Raw genomic sequence first — 19,147 nt, 5'->3', positions numbered from 1 at the left:
TTCAAGACCGAGTTTGTTATTTTTGTTATTTTTCTAAACTGTATATTTTACAAGTTATTTTTTATTAAATTATTATCATCGTCGACCCTCCCATTGAGGGATTCAAGGGGTTGTGTAGCGCAATATATAGCTTCTCCAACCCAATTGTCAACCTCACCTTCGAGCGGCGAATCCCGTTTCACTAACAGACGAGGCTCTGGCGACCCCAAGCTCCTCATGGAACTTGGGGGTGGGGAGGGAGGGATGGCCTGAAGGTTTAATGTGGCCATATAAATCGTTCCCGAGATGGTCGGGCCAGCACCTTAATGGTGCTGTGTTACCGGAGCGTATCGGATCTGTATCCGACAAAGGACCATCACATCGATAACACTCCCCAAAACCTTCGGGGAGTAACTAATCGCTACAACAACAACAACAACAACCCTCCCATTGAAGGCTTGACGTTTAGCGCAACAAGCCATCAACGCACTTTGCAATTTCCTATTTATAACTCGTTTTTCATTTGTTATTTTTTTTTTTTTCATCACCGCCATTCGAGTGCGCCAATCAGGTGCTATCATCTATAAGATGAGGATTTTTGTTGCAGCACATATGGTTTTTCTTTAAGCTCTTGCTTTTGTTACAGTTCCAGGGTGGTTTTTCGAAAACTGACAGTATTTAATGTTATGTTTGGTTTTACTGGTCTGTAAATAATTAATTAACATATTAATTTGTTGACCGAGTCATTGGCGGCAGCCGTGGTGGGGTGGTAGCGTGCTACGCCTACCAAACCGAAGATCCTGGGTTCACGCCACGGGCAAAGCAACATCAAAATTTTAGAAACAGATTTTTCCAATTAGAAGAAAGCTTTTCTAAGCGGGATCGCCCCTCTACAGTGATATCGCAAATACTCCGAGTGTATTTCTGCCATTAAAAGCTGCTCAGTGCAAATTCATCTGCCTTGCAGATGCCGTTCGGTGTTGGCGTAAAATATGTAGGTCCCGTCCCGCCAATTTGTAGGAAAAATTGAATAGAGCACGACGCAAATTGGAAGAGAAGCTCGGCATGAAATCCCTTCGGAGGTTATCGCGCTTACATTTATTTACTTTTTCAAGACCTAATTTGTTATTTTTGTAATATGTATATTTACTAATTATTTTCTATTAAATTATTAAACATAGAAAACAAATAGATTAGCAATAAAGGAAGTTCGTAGACCGTACATTCGACTACTTCGAAACTCATAACGGTTTATCATCAGTGATCCAACCATTGAAGGCTTGACGTTTAGAGCAACAAGCGATCAACGCACTTTTAAAGCTTTATTTGGGTGGATCGCTGATGATAAACCGTTATGGGTTTTGAAATAGTTTATACAGTCTATGAACTTTGTTTTTTTCTAATTTACTCGTTTACTATGTATAATAATTTAATATAAAATAACTTGTAAAATATACATTTTGCAAAAATAACAAACTCAGTCCTGAAGCCAACAAATTAATATGATAATAAATTATTTACTGACCAGGAAAACAAAACATAACATTAAATACTTTCAGTCTACGGTGAATCATCCTGAAATTCTAACAAAAGCAAGAGCTTAAAGAAAAATCATATGGGCTGCCACAAAAATCCTTATCCTCTTTTGAGATAATATAACCTGATTGGCGCAATCGAATGAAGGTGGTAAAGAATAAGAACAAGAACAACGTGTTATAAATGGAAACTTACAAAGTATGTTAATGGCTTGATGCGCTAAGCGTCATTTCCTTCAATGGGTTAATTGCTGATGATAAACCGCCATGGGTTTTGAAAAAGTCGGCTACATGGTCTATGAACCTTGTTTTTTATACCTTTCTTGAGTTTATTTTTTACTCGGTCTCTATGTATACTAATTTAATATAAAATAACTCATAAAATATACATTTAACAAAAATAATAAACTCGGTCTTGAAGGCAACAATTTAATATGATAATTAACTATTTACAAACCAGTAAAACCAAACATAACATTAAATACTTTCAGTCTACGAAAAAACAACCCTAGAATTCTAAAAAAAGCAAGAGCTTAATGAAAAACCATATGGACTGCAACAAAAATGCTCGTCTTATGAGATTGGCGCACGCGAATGACGGTGGTAAAGAATAAAAACAACAAAAAATATAAAAAGAACTATAAATAGAAACTTGCAAAGTGCTTTGATGCCTTGCGGATTGCTGATGATAAACACTCATGGGTTTTGAAAAAGTCGGCTATACGGCCTATGAACCTTGTTTTTTTATACCTTTCATGATTTTTTTTAATGTACTCGTTTTCAATGTATAACAATTTTATATTAAAATAACATGTAAAATATACATTTGACAAAAATAACAAACTCGGCCTTAAAGACAACAAATCAATATGCTAATTAATTATTTACAGACCAGTAAAACCAAACATAACAGAAAAAAATTATAAACTATTTCTCTGAGTATGTTTTATTTTATGAATAATATTTAAGTGCTAAGTGCTTATTCGCAAATAAAAATCCAAATACTGATTAAGTTTAATTTTTAAATTAGGTCAAACCCTGATCCACGTTCGCAAACACCTTCGCCAAACTTCGGTGGAACGTATAAAGCTGAATCATCTAGAGGTAACTCTATATCAGAGCAACGTTTACATGTACATGGTACCTTAGCTGCCCACCAATCAGAGCAAACTACACGTAAGTAAGCGACTTTTTGAGGCTTAACCGCCAGTATCAAAACAAATTCATGTTTTCATGTTACAACTATATTTATTTCCTCAAACTAACCACGTATTACTTTGATGTCTCGCAATTGGTGCTTAATTATTGGTCAATCTTATGAAAGCATGTATAGCCTGATTCTTTTTGTTTGAGCATGCTCTGTGGAGGGACTAATTGTACCTTTTTATTCCCGAACGGGTACTGTTGGACTTTATTCAGGTTTTTTACTTGAGACTATGTCACCCCAATGCAGTATATAGCTCCAAGATTTTACTTGGGATTATCACACTGCCTATGAAGACAATATCATTTCTAATTCAAAATAGGAGAAGATTTACAAAACGAAAAATCTGTTGTTGTTGTTGTTGTTGTCGTAGCAGTGCTTCGTCCCACCTAACAGCCGCGACCGATCACAAATTGTCATCAATATCCTCTAACGGGAGTCCAAGGAAACTTGCTGTTTCAACAGGGATGGACCATAAGGAAAGGGGTGTTAGAGGCGTTGGTTCCACATTACAATTAAAGAGATGGTTGGTGTCATGTGGGGACACATTGCAAGCGGGGCATACATTTTGTATGTCGGGGTTGATTCTGGATAGGTAAGAGTTTAACCTGTTACAGTATCCAGAACGAAGTTGAGCAAGAGTGACACGCGTTTCCCTGGGGAGTATGCGTTCCTCTTGCGCGAGTTTTGGATGCTTTTCTTTGACCGCCTGTTTGTGGAGTTCACCAAGGACCTGCTTGTGTTTTTTCGCTTCATACGACTGGGTTCTCAGGTGCCGTATTTCCTCAAAGTGCTTACGGAGATGACTGCTTAAGCCCCTAGGCGGTGCTGTTTCATCAATCAGATGTCTGTTGGGATGCCCAGGTTTCTGGGTATTCAACAGGAACTGTTTGGTCAGCATCTCATTTCTCTCCCTGATGGGGAGTATTCTCGCCTCATTATGCAAATGGTGTTCTGGGGACATAAGAAGAAAGCCCGTGGCAATTCTGAGCAGTATTTTGGCAGGCCTGTAGCTTCTTTCAGTGGGTAATTTTTAGGCTTGGCGACCATATGGGTGACGCGTAGCAGGTAATCGGCTGGCTAATTGCTTTGTATGTAGTTATGAGCGTTTCTTTATCTTTTCCCCAGGTACTGCCAGCGAGGGATTTGAGGATTTTGTTACGGCTCTGAATTCTCGGAACAATTGCGGCTGCGTGCTCACCAAAATGTAGATCCTGATCAAACGTCACATCCAAGATATTGGGGTGTAGGACAGTCGGTAGCGTAGTTCCATCGACGTGGATGTTCAAAATGGTCGACATTTGGGACGTCCAAGTTGCAAATAAGGTCGCAGAAGATTTAGTCGGTGATAATGCCAGGTTTCGCGAGGCGAAAAAACTGGAGAGGTCAGGGAGGTAGCCGTTTATTTTATTGCATAGCTCATCAAAATGTGGGCCTGGGCCTGTGGCCATTATTGTGCAGTCATCGGCGTAGGAAACGATTGCGACTCCTTCCGGTGGTGAAGGTAGCTTAGATATGTAGAAATTAAACAAAAGTGGGATAGGACATCACCCTGTGGCACCCCTTGTTTAATTCTCCTTGGTTTTGATGTTTCGTTTCTAAATTGCACCGATGCCTGTCGACCACCCGGATAATTTGCGGTCCACCTTTTAAGACATGGGGGAAGGGTAGACCCTTCCAGGTCTTGCAGTAACGAGCCATGGTTGACCGTATCAAAAGCTTTTGATAGGTCTAGCGCTACGAGTACTGTTCTATGGTGGGGTTTTTGATTTAAACCGCAATTAATCTGGGTGCTAATGGCATGTTGTTGTTGTTAGCGCGGTGGTAGTGCTATGGAGTTTTCTGAAGCCATGCTTATGAGAGGCTAGCTGCAAATTTGTTTGGAAATAAGGGAGCAAAATGGCTTCAAGCGTCTTTGCTACTGGCGATAGGAGAGATATCGGACGATACGACTCTCCTATGTTAGCTGGTTTACCGGGCTTTAGTAGCGGGACCACCTTGGCCATTTCCATTTCTCGGGTATGACAAAGGTGGAAAGAGACAGGTTGAAGACATGCGCTAAATATTTGAAAACCTCTTCCCTAGGCTTTTAAGCATCGGCATGGCTATGCCGTCTGGGCCCACTGCTTTGGATGGTTTAGCGCGACCAATGGCGTCCTCAACCTCTTTCGCGGTGATAGTGATTGGTGACGCGCTCAATTTGTGTTTATTTGCGTGTCTGTTGGCCCTCCGTCTATCTTAGTTGACCGTAGAATGCATTATATATTGTCGGCAGAAAGCGCTCGCGCATTTTTTCGCATCCGACAGCACTTTGTCGCCAAAGGCGATGGAAACTTTGTCTTTGTGCTTAGTCGGATTCGATAGGGACTTTACGGTGGACCAAAGTTTACCCACACCGGTAGAGAGGTTACAACCTCTTAGGTACTCCTCCCATTTCGCCCGCTTGTGTTCATCCACAAGCAATCTGATACGTTGGTTTATATGCCTTATTTAGGGGTCGCCTGGATCAAGCTGTCTTATAAGGTCACGTTCTCTCGCTAAGTTTGCGGCCTCCGCCGGGAAGTGGCGCCGGATTTCGGGAATTTTCCCGGCGGGAATAAAACGATCCGAGGCGGATTCAATGACCTTGCGGAAGGCACGCTCCCCTTGGCGGGGATAGGGAGGGAAGCAAAGAGGTTGTCTGTATAAGATTTATATTCTTCCTTTTTTGAAGTTTATGAAAGTGGGTTTTTTGGTGACGATGAAGTCGGCGGTACGGTCGAGCGACATAAGTATTGGCAGGTGGTCGGATGCCAATGTTACCATCGGCTGCCAGTTGACGTAGTTTACGAGTTCTGCGCTCACGATTCAGATATCTGGCGAACTGTGACAGCTTCCTACCATACGTGTGGGGGCGTCTCCGTTTATTGTGCAGAACGCCGTTTCTTCTATTTGATCCGCCAACATCTCACCCCTACTGTCCGCCCGCAAGTTTGAATGCCATAGATCGTAATGGGCATTGAAATCGCCTAAGATAATGCGATTGTTGCCAGTGAGTAAGGCTTTGATATTAGGATGGTATCCACTGGGGCAACAGGTGGCAGGAGGGATGTAGATGTTGATGATTTCTAGGTTTGCATTGCCTGACCGGACAGATAGGCCTTGACGTTCTAAGACATTGTCCCTGCGGTCGATGCCAGGATCAAATATATAATATTGCACAGAGTGGTGTATGATAAACGCGAGGCCGCCTCCATTTCCGCTCTCGCGATCTTTTCTGTGGACATTATACCCAGAGCAGGTCTGCAATGCAGATCTTGCTGTGCGTTTAGTCTCTTGGATCGCAGCAATGCGGATGTTGTGCCGCTTCATGAAATCGACTATCTCCGTAATCTTCCCAATTAGTCCGTTACAGTTTAACTGCAGAATTCTGAAGTGCATACGGGGAGACGTCGACACTCTGGGGGTAAGTGACGGGTGACTACGCCTGGGGTGAGGAAGGCCAGGACGCAATTGCTGTTGTGGTCCTGGGACTGGGCGTCCTTGGTCAAGCATTGGGGTTCCCGGATGATTTGGGTTTGCGACCTGGCAACATGGCGCGATGAAACCCGTCGGGGGGTTGGCGTCGCGGAGACCAGAATATCTAGGAAAGTGGCACCACCCAAGGCAGGAGCTGCATTGGCGGATGTCGCAAACATATATATTCTGTGCTGGCAAACGGTGCAAACGGAGGTAGGGACTAAGAGTATGTTTCCCTGACCTACACGATTGCTGCCGGAAAGGAGGGGGGGGAGAAGAAGGGGCAGGGGCTGATGCTCAGATAGTAATTGTGAGTGGTAGCAGCTGTTTGAGTTGTTGGCGCCGTGGGGCGTAGACTACGGGACGCCCTTGGGCGTCAACAGCAAGGAGCCACAAAAGATTTATAAAAGTTACGTGGACGTCGGGTTTTGGGATCAAGCCCAGAACAACCTGTCCGATGCAGCCATCCCTTACACGAGACACACTGAACAGAGTATGACCGTCCTAAAAAGATTCTTTTCCGGCAGATGCAGCAAAACCATTTCTCAGGACCGGGGTCAGGAGACGGACCCGGATTGAATTCGATACCTTCCCGGAGCAAGAGAATATGGAGCAGTCCTGCTGGGAGGATGATAATTTGTGGTAGGGACGCAACAAATTAAATGGGGTTACACTGAAATGACAGTCCTTGCTCGGGAAAAATCCCGAGTCGCTCCGGTACATAGAACCGACTGCCTTGGGAAGCGCCGAACGACGAAAAATCTGTCAGCTTGTTGTGTGTAGTTTGCTTTCCTTTCCGAATACCTAGGTTCAAGACGCTGTAGAATTCATTAATTTCAAGAATTTTATCAATTTTTTTATGGGTAACAGACGCCTTGAATAAGCCACGATCTTTATTTCTGCCATGGCAATTTTTTTGGTGATAAATTATAATTTTAGTGTTAACCCTCTATAACTCATCAGCTCGAAATAATTTTATTTCAATTAAATCGGATAGATTCGTGAATAAAAAATCGGTTTTTATTTTTTTTATTTCTAAATTATTTATTTTGTAGGGATACTATTATAAAAAGGGGAGTTTAGCCGACAGGCAACAATGAGCTACAGTGGAAAGAAAATTATCCGAAAAGTTATTAGCGATTAGGAAAGGTGGAAATTTCTTTCTGTTGGAACTTTCGCGTATGCTTCGTTCAAGGAGTACGCAACGGGACGTATTTTAAAGATTCTGTCAACGTCAGGGTGGCTCCTTCGAAGACATTTGCTATTGTCATTGAAGTGAAGATTTTGCCGTATCTTTTCAAATTTGTTACAAGACATAACCTGTGGAATTAGAGTTGTGCCTAGGATGGAAGTCCAATGGTTGGTTACCCTGTGTAGCTGGACAAGTGACATACGATATACGACACCAATAAACTGTCGGATTTTTATCTCAGATACTCTAAAATTATTGTTTAGATATTTCTGTGCTAAATAGAGGGTCCAAATTTTTTTTATAAGTTCTTGTCGAAATAAGTAAACATCCCTATTCTGCATTTCGACTTGGATTGGAATTTTTTCGATTTGGAAATTTTGGTATTCCGTGTTTCAATCTCTTTCGATCCAACTTCGAATCGTTCGATTTTGTGTATTCTGCATTTCGATCGTAGTTCCGTTTTTCTAAGTTGCAAATTTGTTGGCGGAAAAATATTTTCTTTTTATTTTTTTATTAATTTATAACAGAATTTTAACAAAAATGTAAGTAAAACTTGTTAAGAAACGTAAAAGGCTTGATAATTATTGTTTTTTATGTTTCCAGGTCAAAAACAACATGTCGAAGTCCTTGGACGTATTTGCCCCACAAAAGTATCTAACACATACTTGAAAGCATCCTTATTAGGTCGAAAATTTTTTTTAACCTAAATAAGAAAGTAAGTCATTCAACTTTACCAATTTTAACTTAAATTTCTTACAATTCGTCACTCATCTCAAATGGATTACACAAATCTCGCAATACTTGCCTTTCCATTCTCGCCTGGCCATTTTCGTATGCGTTGTTTATAACTCCACAAATAATGCCGCGGCTATTGATTCCATTATAATAGACAGCTATAATTTGTGTCTGTTTGTTGGGTCCAGTTATATGCCAAAGCAAGCTGCCGGAGTAGAGGAAGTTGAAGCGAAAACGTAAACAATCCTTGCGGAAAGAATAAATAAATCTTCATAAAACATTTTAGGCCACTGCAATGAAATTAGCATCCATAAAATGTCAACTATATTCGTGCAGGAATCCGTTTTAACAAAACTTGGTGGCCACGGCAGGGAATTGGCCAAAAGATCGTCAAAAACACAATTACAATTATGAAAGCACTTCACTCAAAAAAATATAACACTGCGGTAATATATTCTGTTCCTTTTTTTTTGTACAAAATGGCTTGGATAATAAAATATAAACGTTTTTCAATGTTTTTTACAAATTTTCTTTAATTTATTTTGTTCCAATGTTCACACATTCCGTACAAACAGCTGATTTCGAAAAATCATTTCCTCTTCCTCTTCTCGTTACGATTCCGTCGTAATGCAGAATACCCAACTTCGATTTAAGCGGAGCGTAGAACGGGAACGTAATCGAAATGCAGAATAGGGGTGAAAGAAAGAACTGAATGGGTGTCTCAAGCTCCAAGATATCAGATGTCAATGAATCGTTTCCAGTAAACGATAGCTGCTCTGAGCTCAGCTCTAAACTCATTTTCTTCCAAAGTAACGGTAGCTTTTCAGTTTTTTCCCTCATTGATGGAGGAGCTGAAGTGCTTGTGATCTCTGACCGAAATGGGCCGACCTCTACCGCTTCTTCATGAATGAAGTTACGGTCGTCATCGTTCACGTACTCTACTAATTCATCCACATCAAATTCGCCTTCAAAAGAGTCTTCATTCAGCTCTCCGAAATCCAAGACAAATCTGGGTCAGCCAAACTATCATCATCAAAGTCGAGGCCATCTTCACTTGCGTAATCATCATGCAGGGCGCAGGCGATGTCGCAGTCAGTGAGAGATCGTAGTCGGCGAGACATCCTAAAAAAAAAAATAATAAATAACGCAGTCACGGTTTTCATGCAAGATATGTCGCCTTTTCACAAAATGTAGCCTACAAGACACAAACACTAAACACCACCCACTGAAAAAATACTGAGGATATATCTAAAACAAATAGTGTGACAATAAACTCTGAACTCTTACCTTATATATTTTTACAAAAAATGTCCACAATATCCTCAAAAACTATTTTTTTGATATTATTTATATTTAGCCCTTGCACAGTGTACGAAATTTTTCACTTCACTGACAATATCACTTACTTTGAAAAGGCTAACGGTACTTTATGAGCAACAACATGTTTCGTAGAAAGAATGATACGTAGACTACAGTCTACAATGCTTGTCAAAACAAAAAAATAGTTAAATGGTATGTTGCCTGTGGTCTACAGTATGTTACTGAGGGTTAATAGGGGGACTAATTTAACCTTATAAATGCCTCATAAAGTGTGTAAACGTATAAATTTATCTAGTGCGTAAACGAACTGTCAACTTTTGTATGAAAAATCATTTACACAATTTGTATAAATTTACGCGCACATATCATGGTGTAAACGCGGTAAACTCAAAAGAATACTACCTTGCAAACATAATTGCCATCCTTTTCATCCGAAATCTCCGTCATCAGCAAGTCATTTACAGGAATTTCTTAGTAAAGATGTTTTAGTTTTGATTTTTCACTTAATCTTGGCATTTTTTAATTTGTATAACAATCAAACATTTTTTTGGCAATAATACAGCTGATCGACAATTAGGTTTATCAAGAATATTACTAAGTGCGTTCACATACCAGCGTGTGTAAATGGATATAATTTTAGACCTTATAAATTTATATGCTTTAATGAGGCCCCCTAATATCTTTGTGTGTATTTGTGATTGAATTCCGCCTAAACGACTGTACCATTTGATGAAATTTTGTGTGTGTGCTCGAGGGCTTGATGATGCTTTAGATTCTGGAAAAGGGCCTGAAGCACAATATCGTGAGAAGCCCCACATCAGCCATTCTTATGGAAGTGTTCATGCAAAATCTGGAAGAAAAGACATACCGGAACTGAAGTCCAGATTAGGCGACAGACTTGAAAGAACACCTCTTACACAAGATGCATACAAGAGAGAGCTGTAAGTAATATATAACATTGCTGAAAACAACGGATATAAAAAAGCACTAGTAGATAAGCTCAGAAGGACGGAAAAGAAATAAAGGACCAAAAAGAAATGACGAAAACGAAAAAAATAACACCTGGACGACTATGAAATATACTGGAAAAGTAACACATAAATGGGCAAACTTTTTTAAAAAGTACAACATTAACACAGCGTTCAAAACATCGAGCAATCTAGGGCGAAACTAAGAACTACCTCTAACTCAGAGGGTCAGCTTAGCAGCCACGGCGTATGCAAGATTACCTGTGGATGCCAACACAGTTACATAGAACAAACAGGAAGGCAAATAAGACCGAAATTCAGAGAACACATTAGAGATTACAATAAAAACATGCGAATCACATGGTCGAAAATGGATGTTCCCCAGTAAACATCAATAAAACAGTCAGGGTCCTTCACGTACAAGCAAAAGGCAACAAAACAGAAAACATTCAACGATAGAATAATAAACGAACAGATAAACACAATTTCTTGCACAATATTTGAGGCTTTAAAGCTTATTTACAAGAAACGTAGTAATCACACAGGTACAACAGACAAACACATAACAACAAATAAACACAAAACAAGAAACGCATCAAAACAACAAATCCACAAAGAAGGTCAAACGACTAGATTACTGACTTTTACCTGCCTCAGTCAGCCACACATATCGATCAGTAAAAACAACCCTCGGTTCTGAATGAACACACAGCACATACACGTAAATATACACAAACATCCATTTTGACAATACCTACTCATGTACCTAAAAAAAAAAATAAAATAAAACTCATGTACCTAGGAACTATAAATATAAGACAAACGACAACAACATCTCAGAAAGAAAATCGACACTGATGATGGCACAACGCCGAAACCGGTTTGTCTCGAAACCAAATTTGACAAGGGATGACGGAAAATCATTCCTATATACATAATTTATCCACCCTGTCCTTGAAATTTGTTAAAGGGTTCTTCCTTGACAAGGTTTATTATTTGAGAAAATTTTCTTCAAGTGGACCAGGGACTGCCCTCTTCCAAAAAATGAGACTTATGGTGTGATCTAATATTTGAGAAATTTTTCCATCCGAAGAGTAGATTAAAGCCCGACCTATTGTAATACATTTTATTTATGGGGCGATTTGTTTGAGATTTGGTAAGGTGGTGCCTCTTTGCCTAGCTTAATATTTGATTAACCTCCAGGTAGCGGGGCAGACCTGTACGAAAAATTATTAATTATTTTTTCCTAAAATTTGGTACAGGGGCTCTTCTTCCTCAATCTTAATATTTTCATAGCAGAGTGACCCGGTACCTCTTTCACTAGCTTAATATTTAACAAATTTATGTTTTCATCTTACAACTACAATTTTTCTGCAAATCTAACCACCTACTATTTTTATGTTTTCTTGCAATTGTTGCTAACTTATCTGGTCAATCTTATGAAGGCATGTAGTATGTTTCTGTATCCTTGCGATACGAGTTTTAACGCAAAATGCAACCCTTCTTGTGTTTTTGTAGCAGTGCTTCGCTCCATCCAATAGGTATGACCAATCACAAATTGTCATCAATGTCCTCTAACGGGATTCCAAGGAAACCTGCTGTTTCAACAAGGGTGGACCATAATGATAGAGATATTGGAGGCGTTGGTTCCAATTGAAGTATAATGTGGTGACACATTGCAAGCAGGACATACATTTTGTATGTCGGAGTTGGTTCTGGATAGGTAAGAGTTTAACCTGTTACAGTACCCAGATCGAAGTTGAGCTAGATTGACGCGCGTTTCCCTAGGGAGGATGCGCTCCTCTTCCGTTAGTTCTGAGTAGTTTTCTTTAAGTACTGGATTTGCTGGGTAATTCCTAGCATAGAGGTCCGACGCCTTTTTGTGGATATCAGTGAGGACCTTCTTGTGTTTTTGTGCTTCATACGGCTGTGTTCTCAGGTGCCGTATTTCCTCATAATGCTCACGGAGATGACCCCTTAAGCCTCTGGGAGTTGTAGCCTCATCAATCAGGTGTCTGTTGAGAGCCCAAGTTGCTGGGTATTCAACAGAAACTGTTTGTTCAGTATTTCATTCCTCTCCCTAATGCGGAGTACTCTCGCCTCATTGTTTAGGTAGTGTTCTGGGGACTTAAGAAGACAGCCCGTAGCGGTTCTGGGGCAGTATTTTGGCATGCCTGTATTTTCTTCCAGTGAGGAACCTTTAGGGTTGGCGACTATATCGGGGACGCGTAGCATGCAATCAGGCGGCCAATTGCTTAGTAAGTGTTAATGAGCGTTTCTTTGTCTTTACCCCAAGTGCTACCGGCAAGAGATTTGAGGATTTTATTACGACTCTGGATTTTAGGAACGATTGCGGTTGCATGCTCTCCGAAATGTAGATCCTGATTAAACGTCACACCGAAGATTTTTGGGTGTAAGACAGTCGGTTGCGTAATGCCATCGTCGTGGCTGTTCGATATGGTCGACATTTGGCACGTTCATGTTGTAAATAAGGTCCCCTATGATTTGGTCGGTGACAATGTCAGGTTTCGCGAGGCGAAGAAACGGGAGAGATCAGGGAGCTAGCTGTTTATTTTATTACAAAGCTCATCGATGTGTGGGCCAGGGTTTGTGGCGATTATTGTGCAGTTATCGGCGTAGGAAACGATAGTGACTCCTTCTGGTGGTGAAGGTAGCTTCGATATGTAGAAGTTAAACAGAAGTGGGGATAGGACACCACCTTTTGCTACCCCTTGTTTTATTCTTCTTGGCTTGGATATTATGTTCCTGAATTGCACCGATGCTTGCATACCAGACAAATAATTTGCGGTCCACCTTTTGGGACATGGGGCAAGGGAGAACCCGTCCAGGTCTCGCAGTAACGTGCCGTGGCTGACCGTGTCAAAAGCTTTTGAGCAACGAGTACTGTCCTATGGAGGGGGCTTTGATTTAATCCGCAGTTTATTTGTGTGTTAATGGCGTTTAGCGCGGTGGTAGTGCTGGTCGAAAGCCATGCTGATGATTGCCAAGGCGCGAATTTCCTGTGAAATAGGGAAGCAGAATGGCTTCAAGTGTCTTGGCTACTGGCGATAGGAGAGATGCAAACCTTCTTCGTAGTTATCACTGGGTAGTGTTTCTATAAGTGTGGTATAAAAGTGCTTTCGTCATGGATTGCGATAATAGCGAAGATTATTAAGGTAGTGATAGTTAGTGTTAAAATCATTGCAATATCCGCTAGAAAAAAATAGAAGAAAAATCTGAGACAAAGTAGAAGAGAATGGGATAGAGAGTGAAAAGGGAAGGAGTCTCACTTTTGAAATGTAGGTAAATCAATTTTCGTTCAGAACTAAGTCTGCGGGGGACTCCAGTTAGATTAAAAATAAAGCAAATTTTGCATTCGTTTGAACATATTTATAATAAACAAGTAAGGGTGTCAGTTCGGGCTGCTGTTTATCTTACATATTTATTCATTGTAAATCTTACCTTCATTGTAAATCTTACCAACTTTAGATTATTTAGCTTAAATTTTAAAGTGAGTATATAAGGCGTTTTTTGTTATTAAAATAGTCATTTTATTAATATTAAACTTTACATAATTTTTTTCCAACTTTGTTTTAAGAATTTCATGCGTTTTTAAAGCATTTTCGTGCATATAAATACAACCATATTCATATACGTTTTGACATTACATTTCATACACGTTCGTATTTGCAATTCTCATTGTTTCTAAATTCGTAAACAATGACTGCAGTTATTCGGTGTGATTTTTCGAAAAAATTTATTACTTTTGTGAAATTTTATACTTAATCTGTGGTATTGTTGTGGTGAAAAAGCTTTTATGCAACAATACTTTGCCTCACAACACGACAATGTATTTCGTAATGTCGAAGTACTTATATGTATATATATTTGATGTGGAAGCTTGCATTTGAAAACACGGTTGCCACTTCATTCCATTTGGAACAAAAATGGTCCCTTCCAACCCCATATTGTCCGCTGGTCCCTTTTTATACTCAGCTGAGCAGAGCTCACAGAGTATATTAACTTTGTTCGCATAACGGTACCCTGTAACGACATAAACTAATCGAGCGAGATATAGACTTCTATATATCAAAATGATCTGGGCGAAGAAAGAAATTCATTTAGCCATGTCCATCCGTCCGTCCGTAAACACGATAACTTGAGTAAATTTTTAGGTATCTTGATGACCGTGGTGTGATGGTAGCGTGCTCCGCCTATCACACCGTATGCCCTGGGTTCAACTCCCGGGCAAAGCAACATCAAAATTTTAGAAGTAAGATTTTTCAATTAGAAGAAAATTTTTCTAAGCGGGGTCGCCCCTCGGCAGTGTTTGGCAAGCACTCCGGTGTATTTCTGCCATGAAAAGCTCTCAGTGAAAACTCATCTGCCTTGCAGATGCCGTTCGGAGTCGGCATAAAACATGTAGGTCCCGTCCGGCCGATTTGTAGGGAAAATCAAGAGGAGCACGACGCAAATTGGAAGAGAAGCTTGGCCTTAGATCTCTTCGGAGGTTATCGCGCCTTACATTTATTTTTTATTTATTTGATGAAATTTGGTACGTACGTTCCTGGGCACTCATTTCAGATCGCTATTCAAAATGAACGAAATCGGACTATCGAAAATTTCGAAAAACCGAAAAAGTGCGATAATTCATTACCAAAGACGGATAAAGCGATGAAACTTGGTAGGTGCAATGACCTTATGACGCAAAATAGAAAATTAGTAAAATTTTTGACAATGGGCGTGGCACCGCCCACTTTTAAAAGAAGGTAATTTAAAAGTTTTGCAAGCTGTATTTTGGCAGTCGTTGAAGATATCATGATGAAATTTGGCTGGAACGTTACTCCTATTACTATATGTGTGCTAAATAAAAACTAGCAAATCGGATAACGAACACGCCCACTTTTTAAAAACTAAAATTTTGAAAGTCAAATTTTAACAAAAAATTGAATATCTTTACAGTATATAAGTAAATTATGTCAACATTCAACTCCAGTAATGATATGGTCCAACAAAATACAAAAATAAAAGAAAATTTCAAAATGGGCGTGGCTCCGCCCTTTTTCATTTAATTCGTCTGGAATACTTTTAATGCCATAAGTCGAACAAAAATTTACCAATCCTTGTGAAATTTGGTAAGGGCATAGTTTCTATGACGAAGACTGGGCCCGAATCGCCATATACGATCACGGATCGAAAACTATACGAAAGACAATTACGTGATACGTCAGACGTATGGGTCGATTGGCATTACCACAAACGAAAGCTATCGTATCGTAATTCATTCTCAGTTTACAATAGATTTTAAGGTCCACATCACTGTGGATTTTATTTTTATGTCACAATAGATGCGGAAATGTCAAAATATTTAAAAATTTTAATAAACAAACGAAATTTCAAAATGGATGTGCTCTTTCTTTTCTACATAAGTTCAAGCGATAGTGAGGAAGGTGAAACAGGAGCACGGAGGCTATTTAGAGATAAAAGTGATACTTTAGCTTTACCACAAACTGCGTAAGTATATGGCAAATAAAGTTTTACAAGTATACAAAAATGTGTGTTTTGCAGATTCCTGAAACGATTTAGATTATCTAAAGAGGCTTTCCAGTTTGTACTTCATGCCTTAAATTTGAAGCAGTCGGATGCAAAAGCGGTGCCCCCAGTTTTGCTACCAGCTGCCACACTTTCTCTTCTAGGAAGTGGCGGGTATCAGCATTGCGTCGGCAGTGATTATTTGGTTGGAATGTGCCAGAGCACTGTATCAAAGATAACATCCCACGTTATTCTCGAAATGGAGAACAAGTTGTGTCCACAATATATACAATTTCATTTAAACGAAACTTCGGAATGCAAGCAATGGTTTATGGATAAATACAAAATACCTGGAGGTAGGCAAACGTTCAATTACATTTATAAAATAAGTTTTTTAATAGAATATCTATTTTACAGTCATCGGTTGCATTGATGGCACACACATCGGCTTGCAAGGACCATCTGTGGATGAGCATATGTACTTTAATAGGAAAGGATACCATAGTATCAACGCCATGATAGTGAGTTGTTGCTCGTTTTCTTTATTCTTTGTAATAACTATATAAATATTTTGGCAGATGTGCGATCACACCTATAAAATTTTGGCAATAAACTACCAGTACGGTGGTGCGGCTCATGATTCCTTCGTTTGGAGGTATTCAGATTAACGACGACTATTGCAAGAGCGGTTTGAAGTTAATAGGTGGAGCAATGCGTGGCTTTTGGGTACGACAGTGTATGCTTTTTGGTTAATATTACTATTATAATGACAATTTTCATTTCAACATGTGATTCTGGCTATCCACTAGAACCGTGGTGCATAACGCCTTACCGAAACCCCGCCGATGGCTCCAGTGAATCCGCATTTAATGATGTACACTCAAAATCAAGATGTATCATCGAACGTACCATTGGTATTTTTAAAGGACGTTGGAGAATTTTAGGGTATGGCAATAGGGGTAGATACCATCCTTCAAAAGTGGCACGATTTGCCTATGTGTGTGCAGCTTTGCATAATATCTGCATTCAGTTCAAAATTGATTACAACATACGAAGATATGAATCAGACCAAATCAGCGATGTTGACCAAGACGAAGCCAACCATCTTACCAAAATTGCTCAAACAATAAGAGACCAAATAAAACACTCTCTAATTAATTCCACTTAAACATTAAGAAAAAACGATTTGTAAAAGCAAATGAATTCATTTAATTGTTTTTACTAAGGCTAAGTATGTATGTTAATATTAGAGATAAAATAAATGAAATGACTAATTCGTTTAATCTAAAATCACAAAAATTAAAAAAAATTCAGGCACAAACTTTGTTTATACTAAGTGCTAAGTATGTATGTTAAAATTAGAGGTAAAAATTAAAAAAAATTCAGGCACAAACTTTGTTTATACTAAGTGCTAAGTATGTATGTTAAAATTAGAGGTAAAATAAATGAAATGACTAATTCATTTAATTGCTAAAATCACAAAAATTAAAAAAATTCATGTACAAACTTAGTTTTTACTAAGTGCTAAGTATGTATGTTAAAATTAGAAATAAAATAAATGAAATGACTATTTGTTTAATTGCTTAAATTCAAAAAAATAAAAAAAATTCAGATACAAACTTGTTAAAGCTAACTTAAAATTTTAATTTCTTCTTTTTCTATTTACACTTATTGCTAGAGACTCTAATTCTAAATTTTTGATTTGCCAATCAAGTGCATGTGATTCTTGATGCAGTCGATGCTTACCTTCCTCCACATTTTGGCGTCTTTGACGGGTGGCCCGTCAGCATTTAAACGCTTGGAAAGCTCCTCCCACAGTCTGTTGGACGTTGCTCTACCTTGTGCGGAATTGGAAAATTAATTTTTCGCCAAGTTCGGGTGTTCCGCCATAAACTGCGCCATGCACTCCTTTTGGTTTGGGTTTAGCTTGTTAAAATTCGTCCTTAAATAATAAAATATAGTTCAACATTAATTTAAACACATATTTTGAGAAATAACTTACATTTTCTCTTATATTTGTATTAAATTTTTGTATATTTATATATTTGTACTCGCTTTCGGTTACCGGTTTGTAATCGAATAACGATACGAACGATCGAGTGCAATTGTCTCTCGTTCACGGTTGTCGCGATACCGATTTACTATCCACAAAGTAAATTCACGTATGTAGTAATCCAAAAAAGTGGCACTCTACGTGACGGATCGTACTATCACGTATGTCATAATCCGAAAAACAAATTTGTACGTGATGGGTTATACGATCACGTATGTGGCGATTCGGGCCTTGTTTTCTGTGAAAATGGGCGAAATCGGTTGAAGCCACGCCCAGTTTTTATATACAGTCGACCGTCTGTCCTTCCGCTCGGCCGTTAACAAAATAACTTGAGCAAAAATCGATATATCTTTACTAACTTAGTTCACGTACATATCTGAACTCACTTTATCTTGGTATTAAAAATGGGCGAAATCCGACTATGACCACGCTCACTTTTGTGATATCAAAAATTTCGAAAAATGAAAAAAATTCCATAATTACATACCAAATACGAAAAAAGGGCTGAAACATGGTGATTGGATTGGTTTTTTGACGCAAAATATAACTTCAGAAAAAACTTTGTAAAATGGGTGTGACATCTACCATATTAAGTAGAAGAAAATGAAAAAGTTCCGCAGGCGAAATCCAAAGCCCTAGGAATTATGACAGGAATACTGTTCGTGGTATTACATATATAAATAAATTAACGTTACCCGACAGATGATTTTCTGGGTCACCCTGGTCCGATATCTCGAAAACGCCTTCACATATACAACTAATGTTCACTCCCTTTTAAAACCCTCATTAATACCTTTAATTTGATACCCATATCGTACAAACACATTACAGAGTCACCCCTGGTCCACCTTTATGGCGATATATCGAAAGTGCGTCCACCTATAGAACTAAGGCCCACTCCCTTTTAAAATACTCATTAACAACTTTCATTTGATACCCATATCGTACAAACACAATATAGAGTCCCCCTGGTCCACCTTTATAGCGATTTCTCGAAAAGGCGTCCACCTGTAGAACTATGGTCCACTCCCTTTTAAAATACTCTATTACCTTCTATTTGATACCAATGTCATACAAACCCATTCCAGGGTTACCCTGGGTTCATTTTTCTGCATGGTGATTTTCTCTTAT

At 39.1% G+C, this 19,147-nt stretch overlaps 1 protein-coding gene across 4 annotated transcripts in view; it reads left to right on the top strand.

Moving 5' to 3' along the window:
* The window catches only part of LOC137252862 (uncharacterized), a 631,431-nt gene that overhangs the window by 209,580 nt on the left and 402,704 nt on the right, over positions 1-19,147 (top strand). For all 4 annotated transcript variants that reach the window (XM_067788968.1, XM_067788969.1, XM_067788970.1 and 1 more), the window contains exon 4: positions 2,545-2,690. In XM_067788968.1, the coding sequence (XP_067645069.1) occupies positions 2,545-2,690 (146 nt within the window). The remainder of the gene's footprint in view (positions 1-2,544; positions 2,691-19,147) is intronic.

Source organism: Eurosta solidaginis, chromosome 5 (assembly GCF_040869045.1).
Source record: "Eurosta solidaginis isolate ZX-2024a chromosome 5, ASM4086904v1, whole genome shotgun sequence".
NCBI lineage: Eukaryota > Metazoa > Arthropoda > Insecta > Diptera > Tephritidae > Eurosta > Eurosta solidaginis.
This window is presented reverse-complemented; position numbering and strand designations above follow the sequence as displayed.